Genomic DNA, 17,039 nt, shown 5'->3' with positions numbered 1-17,039 from the left:
GAGGGTTTTTTTTTTTTTTTTTTTTTCCCTCGCAACATTTTTTTAAACTAAAATTGCACTTAAAAATAAAAAAAAAGCCAATTCTTTTAAATTCCCTAAAGACAATGATTCATTTCTCTGCATCCTATGGAATCAATTGGGATGACATGGATGAACCAGAATGGGCAATATTTTAAAAAAAAAAAAATAAATAAAATGCAGATTATTTCCTTTCCTTTATCTGACAGCTTGATCGTGTTAATTAAGGGGTTATTGTGCAGATAATTCTTGAAATCGTATGGCACGGTCAGGACTAGTCTTTTTGAAAATTATATCTAATGATATCTTTTTATCTTTATAGGTGCTCTGTCAAAGACTGATTTAGACATAAGCTTCAGCAGAATGAATTCCCAAACACAAAAGTAAGTCACCATACTTTATTTTAAATAGGATTTACCATTATAATTATTTTACTTTTTTTTTTTTAAATTCTGGCTATACAAAACCTCAATCAATATATACTAGATTATGTACATATTCCTCTTGGAGCCTTGTAGTGAAAATGCTGTTATACTGTTGATCTTCTGTGCCAATAACTTGAAACCTCTTCAATGAATATGAGACAACTGTTACTCAGTGATTTATGTAATGTCTAATATTCGGCACAAAAGACCAGCTATATGGTAGTAAGTGGAGAGTGAGCCTGTAATAAAGATTTTTAGGGTCCTAAAAGATCACAGACTTGGTGTGTAGGTTGTATGCAGATGGGGCCCGTGATCATGGCAGTACTGTGCTTTTATTAACATTGACGCTACACCTGAAATATAGGAACAAGTACCATATAGTGTTATAGAAAGTGGACTATTGAAGTAAAACTGTGAACCGACTTCCAAGCGCCACTAGATGTCAGTAACACAAAACAGTAAAAAAAAAAAAAAAAAACAGGATGCCGTAGTGACATTGTAAAGTGTTTCCATGAAAAAAAGTAAATAAAGCACTTAGTGTAACATTTAAACAAACAAAAAAAAAAAGGTTACGCAATTCTGAAGACACGTTAAGGTCTCAAGATGTAAAATACATGCTGCTACAGTCTTTTACTTTATTATTTTGCATTATTATTATTATTATTATTATTATTATTATTATTATTAATGTATTATTATGCATTATGTCTGAGTTTATTTGTGCAGAAAAAGTATTTTCAAAATCTCTTCAGGTCTGTGGACGGTGACCAGCCAAAAGCTGCAGGACTTGACCAGCGATTGTCCCTTTGCTCAGATGATGAAAATGACCTGATGCAGGAGCTTCAGAGCATGTGCTCCAGCAAGTCCGAGCCTGACATAAGCAAGGTGCGATCTGTCTACTTGATTTACCTTCAGTTCTGATCTGATGCTAAAGTAGTTATTATCTCCATCACTTTTTATAGTTGTATTAAAGTACTTTGTAGAGCCAAACCTTTTAAAAGGCAGCATGCCCGTGGCTCCACTTTACCCAATTTTTTACATTCTCATTATAAGAAAGAACACAATACTAGGTTCAGTAAACCTCAATACAGTATTGAGGAGGATTAAGCAAGAAATACATGCAGTAAATAAGGGCCTAACTGTGGCCTTACAATCACAGCATTGTAATAAGTGATCCCACTAATAGTCTACTCCTTATACAGTTTTATAAAGACACAGTACCACAACTAGTTTAACATACAAACCATAAACAGGTCAATCCTAAAGCTTGTTGTATTTCAGATTTCACAAGAGAAGCTGGATTTCCTTATGTTTCCTGGCTCTCCAAGCGGACAGATGCCATCGAAGGCAGATAATGACCTAACCGTTCAGCCGCAACCACAGAAGGTAAAGGAATGAGCAGGCGTTGTTGTTAAATCTTTTGTGTTTTTGCTTATTTATGTATCTGAAATAACCACTGCCCTTTGTTCCTTCAAACAACAATGAATCACTTTATTGAATGGCTGTTTGTCTGTCTGTGCATGCAGAGCTACTGTGTGACGTGCCTTGTAACACTACAAACTGGGTTATAGAGATGTAGTAAACTGAGTTATAGAGTGCAGACAAGGGATGATACCAGTACTTTGGAGCAGTCGAATGGACTTGGCTTGCTTGTGAAATTGGCCTGTTTCTATATCACTGTGGGTTGATTTGATCTGTCTATACCCTGACAGGAAGAGCATTTAACAGCTACAGGATATCTCCGTGGATTTAATCAACCGCCTATCCAGGGTTTCCAGTTCAAGGACCTGAAGGACTGTAGACATAGCACTAGAATGCATAAGTAACATTCACCTGCCTACAGCACATTGTTTTTAATTCATTAAAATAAACACAAGCGTGCATCCTCTTTTCAGGTTGGTGGCTGTCTCCTGAACAACAGTGCACCTGGGATATGCAGCAGGGATAAACAGATGAGTGAATCTGGGCCAGCAAGTCCAAAGTCCCATCTGCCCATACCTTTAAATACAAATTCACAGCGTCCTCGCAGTAGAAGCACACATAGCAGCAACAGTAATACAAGGCAGTTGGAGATGAATAATAACTCACCAAAGTAAATTTGGAATCTGCACAGAAATTTGCATGAAAATAACAATTAGACCTTCTTAAATCTTTATAGAGACCGTTTTTAATTTTAAATGTGTTGTAAAGTAGTATTACTACAGTTTTTGTATATGTAATAGTAAATGTACTTGTTACACTGTATTACATTGTGTATTGGGGAACACAGTTTGTTGTATACAAAGTATTGAATTTAAAAAAAGAAAAAAGTGCTTAACCAGCTTTTCAGGTAAAAACATTTTGGGTAAAGTGACAGTAGTTAATTTTTGCTATTGAAATATTTAGTGTTTTATGTTTAAATAGTTTCAAGATTGGTTTAAATACCGTTGTTGTTGTTGTTGTTATTATAATTATTATTATTAATCAGGGTTTTACCAAATATGTGTAAATAAGAAATTTAGAAACTTATATGGTAAATAACTTGGTGTTGGTTGCATTTCACTTGTAAAGAACTTAAAAAAAAAAAATAATAATAATTAAAAAGAAGAAAGAAATATTGTACATATGTTTATAATATGGAGAGTTGGGTTCATCAATTTTCACTTGTTTCAAAGTGAATGGAATGTGGCAATAAGTAACGTAATTGCAAACACAGGACGTTTTCTTTCAAGTGCAAGCCATAATAAACATTTGAATTATCCACATGTACCTGCTGTGTGGCTTGTGTTTGCAGGTCTTGCATGGATCTGCATATTTGAGCTGTGACTGTTTTGATCGCAACAATTGTACATTTTGTTCAATTTATAATTTGTGGTGTTTTAACTAAAATATTTTCTTTATTTAAACTACAATTTCTGTATTTGAACTGCTTGCAAAAGATACTTTTCTGCATCCGATACTGTACTGTACTTCAATCCCTACTATAAAATCTCTACTATAAAATCTACACTGCTCAGACATGCACAGTGTGTAATGTACAATCTATTTAATTTCTGGTGCAGTCTGCCAGAATGCAAAGTTTCCAGTGTTCAATTTGCACCGTAAGACGTAATTTTAAAAAAAATTTTAAAACAAATTTCTATTTAAAGGAAGGTAGAATATCCAGAGTTCTCCATATTAACCACCATTCAAAAGAAAATTGTAAACACAAAATCATTTTTATTTGACATTTCTATTAAAAAAGAACAGTCCTTTTACACTGTAAAAAAGATACATTTTACAATTGGAATAATGGCATTTATTTTAGACATTAAGGTAGTGTGTTTGCTGCATGTCACTAGAAATATGCAAGTTTTAATTAAAAATAATAATAATATGATGATAAGAAACATTAAGCTTTTAAATTAATTGTCCAGTCATAAAACATGGTAATTATTTTTGCAATGTGTCAAAACCTCATTTAACAAGGCATATGCAATTCAGTTATACCTACAGTATATACTATACCAGTCACCACTGTCTCAAGCTCCTTCAGATCACACTTTATGCTGACCCAATTCATCGTGGCATACACTTGCATTATACTACAGGAATGAGTCACCACCCCTGCTACCTTTAACCCTAAAAAAATGACTTAACTAATTGAACAGGCATTCATTTTCTGTTGACTGAACAGAACCATATGACTGAACCAAGTCAACTTGAAGACAAAAATGTCCTTTTTTATTTTTTTGTCAATGTGTGTGTGTGTGTATATATATATATATATATATATATATAATTACACTCACACACGTATATACAGTGTGCTGTGCTTTAGAATCTTCTTTTGCAAGTCGGTATCTTTACTATAGGTGGAACCAGGTGCACCAGGGTGTTGTGCATTACAGTCTAGTGTCTTGTATATCCTCCTCTGCCTCCTCTTGTAATGCAGTGATCTTTGGCCGTGGCTTACGCTTGCTGGAGTTCCGACGATGCAGACGGAAAAAATTCACACGCTCAGCACTGCTTATTGCCTGCTTCAATAGACTAGATTCATTCAAGAGCTTCTGAATGGTATCATACGGTTTCACTGAACTGCCTTCGATCACCTATAAACAAAATATAGATAAGATTCAATGCTGCGGTCATTACACAGGCTGAAAGGCGATTCCAGAGCCTGGAATAATACACTCCTGACCTTGTTTTAAAACATGACTAGAGAGCCTCTGCATGGACATTGGAAAAAGACATCTGTTTGCAGACAGATTACAAGTGAGCAATTCCTCCCTATATACTGACTAGAGATTACCATATTGTCGTGCCTCACTGGCTTGGAGTTGGTTCGCTTTTACTTTTTGGACTGGGAGTAGAAACTGATTACAAATAAAATAAATAAAAAGTATACATCAGTTATACCCAGTCCTCTCTGCATGTGACTGATACAGTGCCTTTTAATATGCCAGATGTATGTTGCTGATAGGGTACCAGAGAACAAGGTACAATAAAAGGAAACCTTGAAAACTGATATAACTTAAAACAACTGATATTCTTAAATAAGAGTAAAATAATAACAAGTGTTGATTATTACTGGTAGCATTGTTTTCAAAGTGCATCTTTTTCCACTTTTTAATTATTTTTTACATGGGCTATGGTGTATCTGACACAGTCCTTTGTGATGGTGTGTTTTCTGTGCAGGTATTGTGGTCTAGTTGGCCTTTTATGCTATCTGTGGTTCTGCATTTGAACACAGACAGAGATGATGTAGACAGAACCGCCACAAACAAACAGCAAATGCAACTTTTAACCTTAAAACAAACAGTTTTTCGTCATGCACTTTCATTAGATCATCCAAATCTGAATACCCTGTTGTTAATACCAGTCAGTAAATATGGATGAAAATGCATTTTATTTCATGCAGCATTGGACTTAGCTTTCCGAAGCGGACTCACTGTACTTGAACAAAGGGAAAGTCCTAGCACGTCAATTTGGGCAATAGCTGGAAAGTTAAAAATCGCTCTCCCTCAGGCTAGATCTATGCTGTTCTGTATATAAAAAATAGCACACTTGAAAAAGGAAACTTACCAGAAAAGACTGACACTCAAGCATGGCTTCCAGTCTGTGTTCTGACAGCATGACAGTGCAGTTGGCAAAAGCATGCTTTAGTGTCTTCCTTATAATCTGAAAGGTTCTATAGAGTGGGAAACAAACACATACTGTAACAATAGGCCCAGTTTAACAGTCAACTTAAATCTATTGATTTCATGTATTTGTCTGCCTGAGACACTCACGCACACACACTGTATCTGTTACAGACCACTGTTGGCTAAACAGTATTTATGCAAGTTATTTTAAACAGCTAAAATATGGTTAGACTTTCAATACAATACAAATGTTTATTATGACTATCATCCTTCATGGGCCTTTGCTCCCCTCAGAAACAGCAGCTGCTTACAGCTGAATAACACCAGAGAGTGATCAGATGCCTGGTTGCTTTTCAGCGTCATCAGAAACTGTAATTGGGGGTTTGTTTGAGACATGGCAAAAGGCATCATTTGGAATGACCACATCAAACAGTTCCCTGTGGCCGATGGACTGTTGGATGGATTCAGACATGTAATGTCTGTGCTGCCTGTACTCGGACTGCCATACTCACATGGGGTCCAGGTGTGCACTGGGTTCATCCAGAAGGAGGATTTTGGCTTTACTCAGGATTGACCTGGCCAGGCACATTAACTGTTTGTGACCATTACTAAGGACATAGCCTCCATCCACCAGAACGAAATCCAGTTTATCTGGAAACTGCTCAATGACAGACTTCAGACCGACCTGGAATAAATCCCCAAATAAATATTTAAGTAATAATAATAAAAAATGTGCTCAAATGCAATCACAGAACCAGTGTTCATCAACATGCTACAGTCATGTGCATCTCCATCCTAGAGACCAACCAAGTTTAAGTTTAGGTGGGGCTTCCTATACGAATAGAGTTCAAGCTGTCACACAGGCAGAGCAGCTACTGCTCTAACCTACATCCTCCTTGAAACAGGAGTCTTACACACACACATTATATATATATATATATATATATATATATATATATACGATATATTATATAGTATATATATATATAGACCCACATAGTAATGCCAGTTACGGTCAGCATATAGACCCACACAGTAGTGTTACGGTCAGGCCTGTCAAGAGAAATTTGGGGACTCTACACATCATAATAAACAATTAAAACAAAGAAGCGAATGTGTGATGCATTGTTTTGTTAAAATTGCAAATCGCCAACTGGGCTGTACAATCCGTGTTGTACAAGCCCATCTCTCACTGTTGAAAGTGGAAGGCACCATCTGAGCAGCTGCCCCAGTGCACGAAGTCTGTACTGCAGTATGACACATAGGAGTCATTTTAAAAAGGTAATGTTTTGTTTACAACATATCAAAACACTATATATGCTATATTATTTTGTACCAATATATATTTGGAGGTTACAAAGACACAGTAGCACAATTGTTACTTTTTTTCCTTTTTGATTTGTGTAATAAGACATAACAGAATATTTTATGCATATTTAGCAGAAGTCTATATATTTGTCAATGTTTCTTCTAAGCTTTTATTCATATCTGACTCTGATAAATTATGTAATTTATCAATGAGTCAAATATGAAATGTTCACCTGTTTGATATCCTGCCATTTATAAGTATTACTTAATGAGGTGTTACAATTTATAGATTCAGTGTAAAGTTTTGTAAAAAAACAAGTTTCCTTCCACAAAACTTAATATTTTCTCACAACAATATGTTTTTTTGTATTTCCTACATGTTCGTAATTGTATCAGGCAAAAGCCCTCAACATGTATATAGTGCATGTGTGAGAATGTAAGGTCGGCAGGGATGGGCTTAAATCCGTCCCTGCCAGCAATCACACGTGTGGCCATTCCCCAGTTAGGTCGTTGAGTGTTAATTGGGGAGTAGCCACATGTACAAAAGGAAGCTGTCGGTAACAGCTTGGGCCATGATGCCACCCTATCACATATGGTGTCAGACGTGAAACAGTGCCCCTTGTGACCCAAAGCAGGACTGCAGTTTAAAATAAATAAATACATAAATAATGGATAATTGGATTTGTTGTAACCCTAACACATCCCAAACCCAATGGGTTGGCGGACTGGAGGATCAAGGCTGGTGTCTTGCCTGCAGGGAGTTCAGGCACAAGGTGGTGTGCTGCCCCCTCCAAGAGGAAGAGGAGTTGCCTGCCTGAAGGCTGGAGAAAATGGAACTGTCTGCCCCAAAACAAAAGAAGGGGAGGAGCGGCCTTTCCCGGAGGGGATTGCCAGGGAGGAAGGTGCTGCCTGCAGAGTTCCAGAGAGGGAGGTTCTGCTTGCCCGAGTGCCAGAGGGGGAGGAGTTGCCATTTCCAGTGGCAAATAGGGAAGAGCTGCTGTAATCTCCAGAGCAGTAAGGGAAGGAGCCTCTGACATCTCTAGTGGCAAAGGGGGAGGAGCTTCCCCCGGCTTCAGTCAGCAGGGCAAACACCGGGCGAACCTCAGCAGCTGCTACACCTGTTGCTGAGGGGAGCACGTCCACGTCCAGAGTGCTCAGCGTCGCCACTGCCGGAGTGCCTAGCATCGCAGCTGCCAGAGTCGCCACTGCCGGAGTGCCTAGCATCGCAGCTGCCAGCGTCGCTACTGTCGTAGGGCACCACGTCACTGCCTGCGTTACCACTGCCAGATTGCCCTGCGCCACTGCCAGCATCGCCACTGCTGGAGTGTCCCTCTTAGATTTGAAATGTTTCAAACAAAAAATTGACTGTTTGCCTGTTTCTAAATCACAACAGAAAAATTATAGAAATGAAATGATTAAATCAGGCATTACCTTGGTTACGCCTGCATTCTGCTCCTACAATGGAGAATACAGCTAGTGTCTGGAAACCAGTGCAAGTGTTAGCTTGTTAAGACGGGAGGGAGGGCTAAGTATATGTAAGGGTTGCCACCCGTGGCTATGGGTGAACTCACAGTAATTTGGTTACTGAGTAATTCCACAGCTACACCATGCTGCAAATGAAGTAATCACAGGTTTAATATTATGTTTACCTCTTCAGTAACTCTCCATAGCTCTTCATCGCTCCATTTCCCATGTGGGTCCAGATTCTTACGAAATGTTCCGGAGAATATAAATACTTTCTGGATGATGCGAGAGTTAAAAAAAAAAAAAAATAAACATAATGAAGCTGAGGATTCCTTCACCAAACACACTTTGTCAACATATGAGAGAAACACAAAGAGTTAAAACTGATACTGCAGCATAATAAAAAGTGAAAAGCAAATGTTAGAAGGGGAGGACACTGGTGAAGTGGGATAATAGGATGTTGGGAAATGAGAAAGCTTGACAAATAAAACTAAAGCCTTGTTTACAGTTAGTTAAACCATTAGAAATTCAAGCTTGTCAATCTTGTGCATTGGGAAGACTACCATATATATATATATATATATATATATATATATATATATATATATATATATATATATATATAAATTTTATTGCAGAATTTTAACGTAAACTGAAATAAAAGGCCATGGATGAGCTGAAGCACATAACACGGCACAATGCTCTCAAAAACCGAAGTTTGGATAATGAAACATTTTGCTGAATATAGAACAGTGATCTAAAGAGGCTATGTAGTTCATCCTGATTAGAAGCTTGCTTTTTTGCCAAGGTCTGCACAGAACATTATTTTAAAAAGATATAATGAAAAATATGCTATAGTTTTAGAGAAGCAGCTGTCTGTAACACCATTAGTTAGACTAATCATGTTCTTTAATGATTGCAGTGTTACCTGTGGGAGAACACCAAATGCTTTTCTCCATTCCTGCAAAGGGACTGAATTCCACGAGACCCCATCAATCGTGATGTCTCCGTTTGCTGACACCAACCGTAACAATGCGGACAGTAACGTGCTCTTCCCCGAACCAGTTCTTCCCAAAACACCCAACTGAAAAAAAAACAAAAACAAAAGAAAATTCACTGAAACCACAATCTCTGTGTAGATTATGCAAGTAGGGGTACAAAGTTTAACAGTAAATGAAAAATATGTACAATATGCAAAGGTTTATTTATATTTATTGTGTATGTATGTGTTTGTTTAGCATTTTTATTGCCTGTAATTTATATATTTTTATATTTTATCTAATTTCTGTAAGTCACTTTGGATAAAGGCATCTGCTAAATCAGTAATTAATAATAATAATAATAATAATAAATAAATATAATAATAATAATAATAATAAATTAAACCATTATACTGGAAAACGACACACTGCATAACAGCTTAATAAAGAAGTCCAATGATGGGAAAGAAGTACAAATGGGAGGTTTAAAGGGTTCAATTTTTTACTGGTCTCCAATAATCCCTTCCTAAATCTAAATTATACATACTGCCAATTTATAGATTGAAAGAGCAAAAAAATAATTTAATAATCAGTAACAAGTTATATAATTACAGTTCAAAACTACAGCATTGCTTTATTTCATTTGACACCAAAGGTAATAACTGTAACCCTTAGTGACACCTGGAGCAACTCCCCAAGAGATTTTAAAATGACAACTAACATAATGTTCCTTAAATGTACCAAACATATGATATGCTATCAAAGCTGTCTTGCTATTTTCCCCTTTTCATGGTCTCTTGCGTGGGTTTACATTTTTGACATAACAGCTTGGAACTGAAAGTAGAGAGTTAAAGAACATTCTGTCAGATATGTACTCCCAGTCATTTGTGTTTATTGGAAGAATCGTCTCAACCTGGTTTACAGTAAATTAATTAAAATCCACAGCTTTTCAGAGGATTTCACCAGTGTTCAATTCAGTGGAATAAGCAAAATTGAGTTAATTGGTGTCTGTTGTTTGTAAATGTATAATCTTGATAGAAAAATGTACTATAGACTAACAATACAAGACAACAGTAGTCTCAAGTAACAACTCAAGTAATTAGAAACTTGCAGTTGAAAAATAAAAAAATCAAAGAAATAAGAACACTCAAAATCAAGCGGGTGTCAAGTTACCTTGATGAGTGGGAGTCTATAAAGTGAACCAGCTAATCACAGGCTCTCAGGGTGAGCACACAGGAACCACATAACAGGGACATGTACTGTTAAAAACACCACGCTGTGAAAACCATGATGTATAGTATATGGCATCTTAATTACATAAATCACATCTGAGTACATTTCAGAAACCTTGAACCTAAATTGCTCTAGTATTTTCCTTGTTTGTTTCACTAGCTATGCCTTTGACGTTAAAATGAAAACAAAATTTCTTCAGTGGTATAGTTAGCATCGAAGGCACCCTTTAAAACAAAAACCTCTCAAGACCCTTCCCGCTTTCTCAGTAAATAAACAAACTTGGTGTAAATACGTATTTCAACATTGCAACAAAGCAGAGGGGATTTTCTCCATCTGGACCGCTAACTGCAGATAAATCTGTTCAGTTGTAAGACGTCAAGCTACTTGGTGGTTTTACTGTCACAATGTGTGAGCGCTAAGATGGGCATTATTAGCAAGTAAAAGTAAAACGTCCCTGCTCAGGTTGTTGTTAAAAAGTTTAACGTGTACAGTTCTGCAAAATACAGTTTTGCATTGACTGGGTTTAGTAGCATTTGTATTAACACTGTGAAGAGGAATTGTACCTCTTTTATGACACTGTAATCACACAGGTGATTGTACAGTTACAGCATTAACATAACTTCAATATGTCAACCATCTTAGGTCACAGGTACACGTGAACGTTGCTATTCGAAGAGTTTCCATAACAGAAAATATGAAGAGGAAATCTGAAATGATTTATGAGCTGTTGAAAAAAAACGTAGCACGTAGTTTCCGTAAACAGAGCTACTGCTCTTTATTTGCTTCATTCACATAGGTCGTTCCGCTTCTTATACTATACCTAGAACTGGGTTTCAGATGCACTCTGGGAATTAATCTTTAGTTATTCACGTTACCATAGTGCACAAACTCTGACCAACCAATACCAATATATATTGTATACTGTTGTGCAGAACAGATACGCTGGAAAACAAATCGTACAACTTGCCAAACCAGGCAAATGCATCACACTCCAAGAATCAGATTACATTGAAATGTATTTATAGACGTATGCAAAAGGGAACATTAAAATTCTTCTGGACGAAATCTGTAAAAAACACCCTTTATTCACATGCCATTCTTTTTAGCTTGTTTCTCAATGTCCATGTAATCACTAACTTCAATGGCTTATTATTGAGCAATGTACTGTACACTTAGTAATTAAAAGTTGAACGGTTTGTCCTTTATCACTGAACTTGATAGTCTTATTTTATGTGTGTTTTTGAGTTAAAGGTGCATGTAGGCCTAAAGGGGTTTAAAGTACTATTTGTCCCAGGTTATTTGGTAGAAATCCTTCTGGAGAAGGCAGACAGGTCTATTCCCACTGGACGTGATGAGATTTGGTACTTTCACTGTGACACTACCTTCCACACCAGTGGCAACAGGCATGCGCGATGTGATTGGCTACTAATCCCTGACTGTTCTTGAAAAGTAAAATGTCTTCCAGGGAAGAGGAAGAATTTTTGTTGCTGTTTATTTTGATAGTCCTGAAAAGGGAGCACAAGGAAAGCTGTTCCTCATTGGTCAGACCACTAGCTACCTCGAGACAAAATCACAAAAATAGACACCAATCCTATTTGTTTTGCATCTCTTCAGTATTGCTTCTTTGTCGCCCCGTCGTATCGCAGGCATGTTCACTGAGTGCTGTGTCATATTACACATTCACTTATCGCATCGCGTTTGGTACGAACAGGCCTTTATACCAAAGAATGAACTTTAACTACCAGTGACATCTCATCATATTACAATAATAATGATTAATTGTCTTGAAAAAAAAAAAATTATATGGAAAACAAATGTATGGGCTGCAGTTTTGTGGGATTACTATTTTTTTTAGCCTCAGTTTCCCATTATTATCTGAAGAAAATATCATAGCGGTCTCAAAAGCTAGTGTTTTTTGTAAACATATTCAACTGATCCAATTAAAAAACGTTGTTGTACATCTTGTATATGACCAGCACAAGGAGTGAACCCAAATGCTGCAAAGTTCCTAAAATGACTGAGTCTTTTGCAGGTCAGCTACTATATATATCAAATTTGATTATTTTTTTAATTTTAAGAAATGTAATGTCTAGAAATGGTTGACACTATAGAGGAGGATATGGGTTTAGGTACATGTAAATATATGTACAAAAGACCATTTTCGTTCTAGATCCTGACCAATGTGTTATTTCATATACTAGAGTAAATCCTTACCCTATGTCCAGCGTTTACTGAAAATGAGAGGTTCTCAAGGATATTTCGGCCTCCTTCTGTGTACTTTGCCGTTAGGTTGCTGACAGTCATTTGGCCTGCAGACGGCCATTCCTGACCCGTGTGTGGGTTCTCAATAACCAGGCTTTCAGGCTTGCTGCTTTTCTGCTTGTCACAGATTTTAAGTGCTTCTTGAGGCAAGTCGATGAATTTCAATATCCTGCTCACAGAGCGCATCTGGAAAGAGATGATGCTGAGGTCATTCTACTGGCACCAACTTAATACTTAATACTTAAACTGGTTTAATTGTTACTCTTAATAGAGAGAATAAATGCAGAAAAGCAAATTAAACACATGCACTCCGGCTCTCAGGGATTGTTTGGTTACGTCTTTGCCAATTTTGGTTCCATTTTATTGTAATTTTTTTTACAGCTTTCACACTTATTGAAAACCTCCAAATAACACTGCAGAGGAAGTAGCTTCAAATGCCATTTTAAGTTGTCTTAGTTTTTTAACATTTTCCTTAATATTTTAGGATGTGGGATCTGTTCCAGTTTAGATTAGATTTATTTGAATCTAAATCTAATTTACTTGGTTAGGAGCTTGTTTTGAGCTTCACTGAGGAGCCAAGTGCCTGCATTGAACAACCTTCCTCATTCCATTTAAGTCACATGACAACAATGATATCCAGTAAAGCTCCAAGCCGGCTAAAATGAGGATGATTCCATATTGGAGCAACACAGTCAGCGCTAAATTACATTGTAGAAGATCTCACCTTTGTTTTCATGTATTTGAATCTATTTTCTTGCCTCTCAGCACTAGCAATTAACACTACCAATATAATCACTGCCCCCCCCCCCCCCTTCTTCTGTTGAAAATATTTTGGTGTGACAGGCTGGCAAGTAGATAAAGGCCCAGTGACAGACTGCAGTTCAAAAAATAATACTTTTATTATAAATAAACACAAAATAAAAGGGCACAAGGGCAAAAACAAAGATATTTAAACACAAAAAACACTTACAAAAATAATGGTTTCCAGGTTGGGCAATGCCTCCACTGGATCAGAAAATACAAAAAAAAAAAAAAAAAACCCACAGACCAGCAAACCAAAATGAGACTTATAACTTTGCTAAGCTATTAAGACATAAGAAATGGGATTTTAAAACCTTTTCCATGAAAAGTCCCTCTTTAAACGTAATATCATTTTGGCCTTACCAGACTGTCCATAGCAATGCTGGAGTTCACTGCCCACTGTAAGGTACTCATAATATTCATGGCTAATGTCATAATTATTCCAACTTTTCCTTCCCCAATACCTGTAGTTAAAACAGATGTTATTGAGATTATCTAATGTCATGCTAAAAGACACAATTAAATTAATTATAGAAAGATTAAGACTAGAGTACTGAGTATCTTAAAATTATCAGTGCTGAAATTGTACATCATAGTAATTCAGACAGTATCCAATCAATCGTTTTTGTTTACTTTCATTAAAACAAAAAAACATTGTCATCAAAACCTTAAACCTGTTAGTTTGGCCAAGAAACTATAAAGTGTATTACCGTTTGTTCCAACAGAAACAAAGGCAGCAACAATAAAGAAGATGACAAATATCATATCAATCCTCATCTGGAACCAGCGCAGCGTGGACAAGTAGAGGAACCAGTTGGCAGTATGAACGTTCAAGGCCTTGTGGAAAAGGGTTTCAAAATAAGCCTGTCTTCCAAAAGCTCGGATCGACCAGAGTCCCTTTAAAGATGTTATAAGATGGGAAAAAATTGGACTACGAGCTGCAAGGGAAAATAAATAGGGTTACTTATGCCACTGAAGGATTTAAATGCCCCATGTGCTATGTATCTGCTGCTATTTTTGTTGATTATAAGAAGTTCAGCTGTCTTTCTTACCTTCAGATTCAAGTTGTTTCAGCTGCTGTGACGTATGGAGAAAATAGGCCCGCAACATGACAAAAGCTACAATAACAGGGATGGCAGCCAGGAAGACGTAGGGCTCCATTACCGAGACCACAAGCATGGCTCCCATTACAATCAGCACCAACTTAAAAAAGGAAAACAAGAAACACATTACCCTTCTTTTATACAAACATTGGTAAAAGAACTCAACTTTAGCTTTTTAATTGGTCATAGAAACAGTTGCTACTGGACATGTTCAGTTTTTATTAGAACAGGTCGACCAATTAATATCCGCATTTTTTGTGCATTTGGAAGATTTGGAGTAATCCTGTCTTTTAGCTTACATTATGCCACTATATACAGTTCATTACGTGCATTTCAAAAGGTACCTCACCTCTTGTGACACTACTAAGTGTCTTTTCATTACAATGTTTTAATGCTCATCAGCAGTATTATGTGTTTATTTTTCAATAATGTCTGAACTATTTGTAAAGAAATAGGTTGCCAGTGAGTGTTTAAATTAAAAGTTTTAAATGAGAGAAGTCTGCGGTCCTAAAATATTTTGGCCATTTTTCTCAGTGCCACAGTGGCTACGTAAACAGTCTTTGAAATGCTTGAAACATGTAATTTAACATAATTCAAACTTTAAAGTGCTCTGCAATTTGCTTGCATCAATACAAAAAAAAGAATGGGTTTGATTTCGGGCTTCTCTGCTTTAAAAGTCTTCATTTAAATGATCACAATTTCTGTTAAATTACTGTACTCGTCTGAATAACATTTTTTTTCTAAACTGCTGACGTAGCTTTGCGATAGTATCCTAGTTCTGCCCTTTTCCAAACCGGGTTAATGTCTCAATTGAGGAAATATTGGTTTTTGTATCTATTTATTTATTTATTTATTTATTTAAAGCAGTAGAGAGTTTTTAACTGTAACTGTCTTTCAATCACCAGGTAGAAGCAGGTGTAACTCATGACATCATATTTGGTTACGGTAATAATGTCTAAAGCTCTCATGCATATACTAAAATGTTTAGATGTCTACAGACTTTGGAAAATCGCTCTTACACTAGAGGCCAGTCTAAATGTTTACAGTAAACGCATGAGTTACACTCGTCTAAACCCCTTAGTCACCTTTGAAAATGTACTTCATGTTTAGAAATAATTCTCTCTATACTGGTAAAGTTGAATAAAAATGGACTTAAAAGTCTTGGACTCAACTGGCGCTGGTTTCTGAAATAAGTACAAACCCTCCTATATTTATTGTTAGACGAATAACAAATGACTACAAACCTGCACAACGTCGAATATAACAAGTGGCAGCATATCATCGATGACAGCAATATCTTTTGTGAACCGGTTTATAATTCGACCTAAACACATAAGAAAACAAAGAAAGCAAGCAAAAACAGCAATGAATTATGGGTCCAATGAACACAGATTTATATGGATTTCTAAAAATATGAAAATTAGTATGAGCAATAAATCTGAAATTAAGTTTTGTGGTCTAGCCATTTTCCAAATTTAAACCCCGACAAACATAAGTAGTATATAATCAACTTTTATTTAAATAAAATTACTGCTCAAACTAAATTAACTAACCAGTTGAAAACACATTAAATATAAACTTTGGATTACTAAAAAACACAGGTATAATTCACTGCTAGAAATATTTAAAGACAAAAAACTTGCATACAACTTACAGTACTGTACTGTATGTCCAGGATATGTAATTGTGTAGGATTGGGTTTAAATCCATATTTGCTGTGTGAACTTTATTTATAATCATGTTAACCGAGCAAGTCTCCTTTTATCACACTCAAGAATATAAATGTTTATGAACCACTAGGGAAAACATGGCTTGTCTAAGGAAGTTGAAACAGTGTATAAAACAGCAACCTATTAACCAGCATGCTGTTTTCTGGAGGTTTACTGGAGCTGACTCTGGAAAACGCTTGTGTAAACGCTTCCAGTTTGCTGCTAATAGTAAGAATCCAGAAGTCAGCAGAACTGAACATTCTTCTTTAATGTGTTTGGCCATATCAAATTTGATGATTATAAAAATGTATGTTTTTGAATGTGTCTGGACTCACCTGTCTTCATTGTATTTAAGACAGACATTTGAGCTCGTAAAACTGATTCAAGCATCTTCTTGTGCAGACTCTTCGAGACGGTTATCAGAGTGTGAACCAAAGGAAGCCCTCTAAAGAATCCGAGAGCCAGCAGGCTTTCAGCAGTTGCCACATAAATGTAAATGATATAGTAAGCGCTGGTTCTGGTAACGATCACTGCTTGATGTACTGGAGCAGATGCATTTCCAACAGTTTTGTTTTGCCTGATCCATCTAAAAGAAACAAACAAACAAAAAACTGACACACATATTGAAAAATTT

The 17,039-nt window shown here is 36.4% G+C and overlaps 2 protein-coding genes across 6 annotated transcripts in view; one reads left to right on the top strand and one right to left on the bottom strand.

Annotated features, from left to right (window-relative positions):
- Nucleotides 1-3,331, top strand: part of cttnbp2 (cortactin binding protein 2) — a 52,193-nt gene extending 48,862 nt beyond the window's left edge. For 2 of the 5 annotated variants that reach the window (XM_041257820.1, XM_041257817.1), the window contains exons 20-23: nucleotides 341-401; nucleotides 1,196-1,328; nucleotides 1,725-1,829; nucleotides 2,339-3,331. In XM_041257820.1, coding sequence (XP_041113754.1) covers nucleotides 341-401; nucleotides 1,196-1,328; nucleotides 1,725-1,829; nucleotides 2,339-2,539 — 500 coding nt within the window. In that variant the 3' untranslated portion in view covers nucleotides 2,540-3,331. The other 3 variants (XM_041257818.1, XR_005950760.1, XM_041257819.1) reach the window with 3 other exon arrangements.
- Nucleotides 3,332-3,696: 365 nt separating this feature from the next.
- The window catches only part of LOC121319888 (cystic fibrosis transmembrane conductance regulator-like), a 35,185-nt gene continuing 21,842 nt past the window's right edge, over nucleotides 3,697-17,039 (bottom strand). Inside the window, exons 18-28 of the mRNA XM_041257816.1 lie at nucleotides 16,741-16,991; nucleotides 15,941-16,020; nucleotides 14,646-14,796; nucleotides 14,304-14,531; nucleotides 13,957-14,057; nucleotides 12,745-12,978; nucleotides 9,246-9,401; nucleotides 8,503-8,592; nucleotides 6,058-6,230; nucleotides 5,487-5,592; nucleotides 3,697-4,513 (exon numbers count right to left, since the gene is read on the bottom strand). Of these exons, the coding sequence (XP_041113750.1) occupies nucleotides 4,307-4,513; nucleotides 5,487-5,592; nucleotides 6,058-6,230; nucleotides 8,503-8,592; nucleotides 9,246-9,401; nucleotides 12,745-12,978; nucleotides 13,957-14,057; nucleotides 14,304-14,531; nucleotides 14,646-14,796; nucleotides 15,941-16,020; nucleotides 16,741-16,991 (1,777 nt within the window). The 3' untranslated portion in view covers nucleotides 3,697-4,306. The remainder of the gene's footprint in view (nucleotides 4,514-5,486; nucleotides 5,593-6,057; nucleotides 6,231-8,502; nucleotides 8,593-9,245; nucleotides 9,402-12,744; nucleotides 12,979-13,956; nucleotides 14,058-14,303; nucleotides 14,532-14,645; nucleotides 14,797-15,940; nucleotides 16,021-16,740; nucleotides 16,992-17,039) is intronic.

The sequence above is a fragment of the Polyodon spathula genome, chromosome 8 (assembly GCF_017654505.1).
Source record: "Polyodon spathula isolate WHYD16114869_AA chromosome 8, ASM1765450v1, whole genome shotgun sequence".
NCBI classification, from domain to species: domain Eukaryota; kingdom Metazoa; phylum Chordata; class Actinopteri; order Acipenseriformes; family Polyodontidae; genus Polyodon; species Polyodon spathula.
Note: the sequence above shows the minus strand (reverse complement) of the source record. Positions and strands in the feature narration are given on the sequence as shown.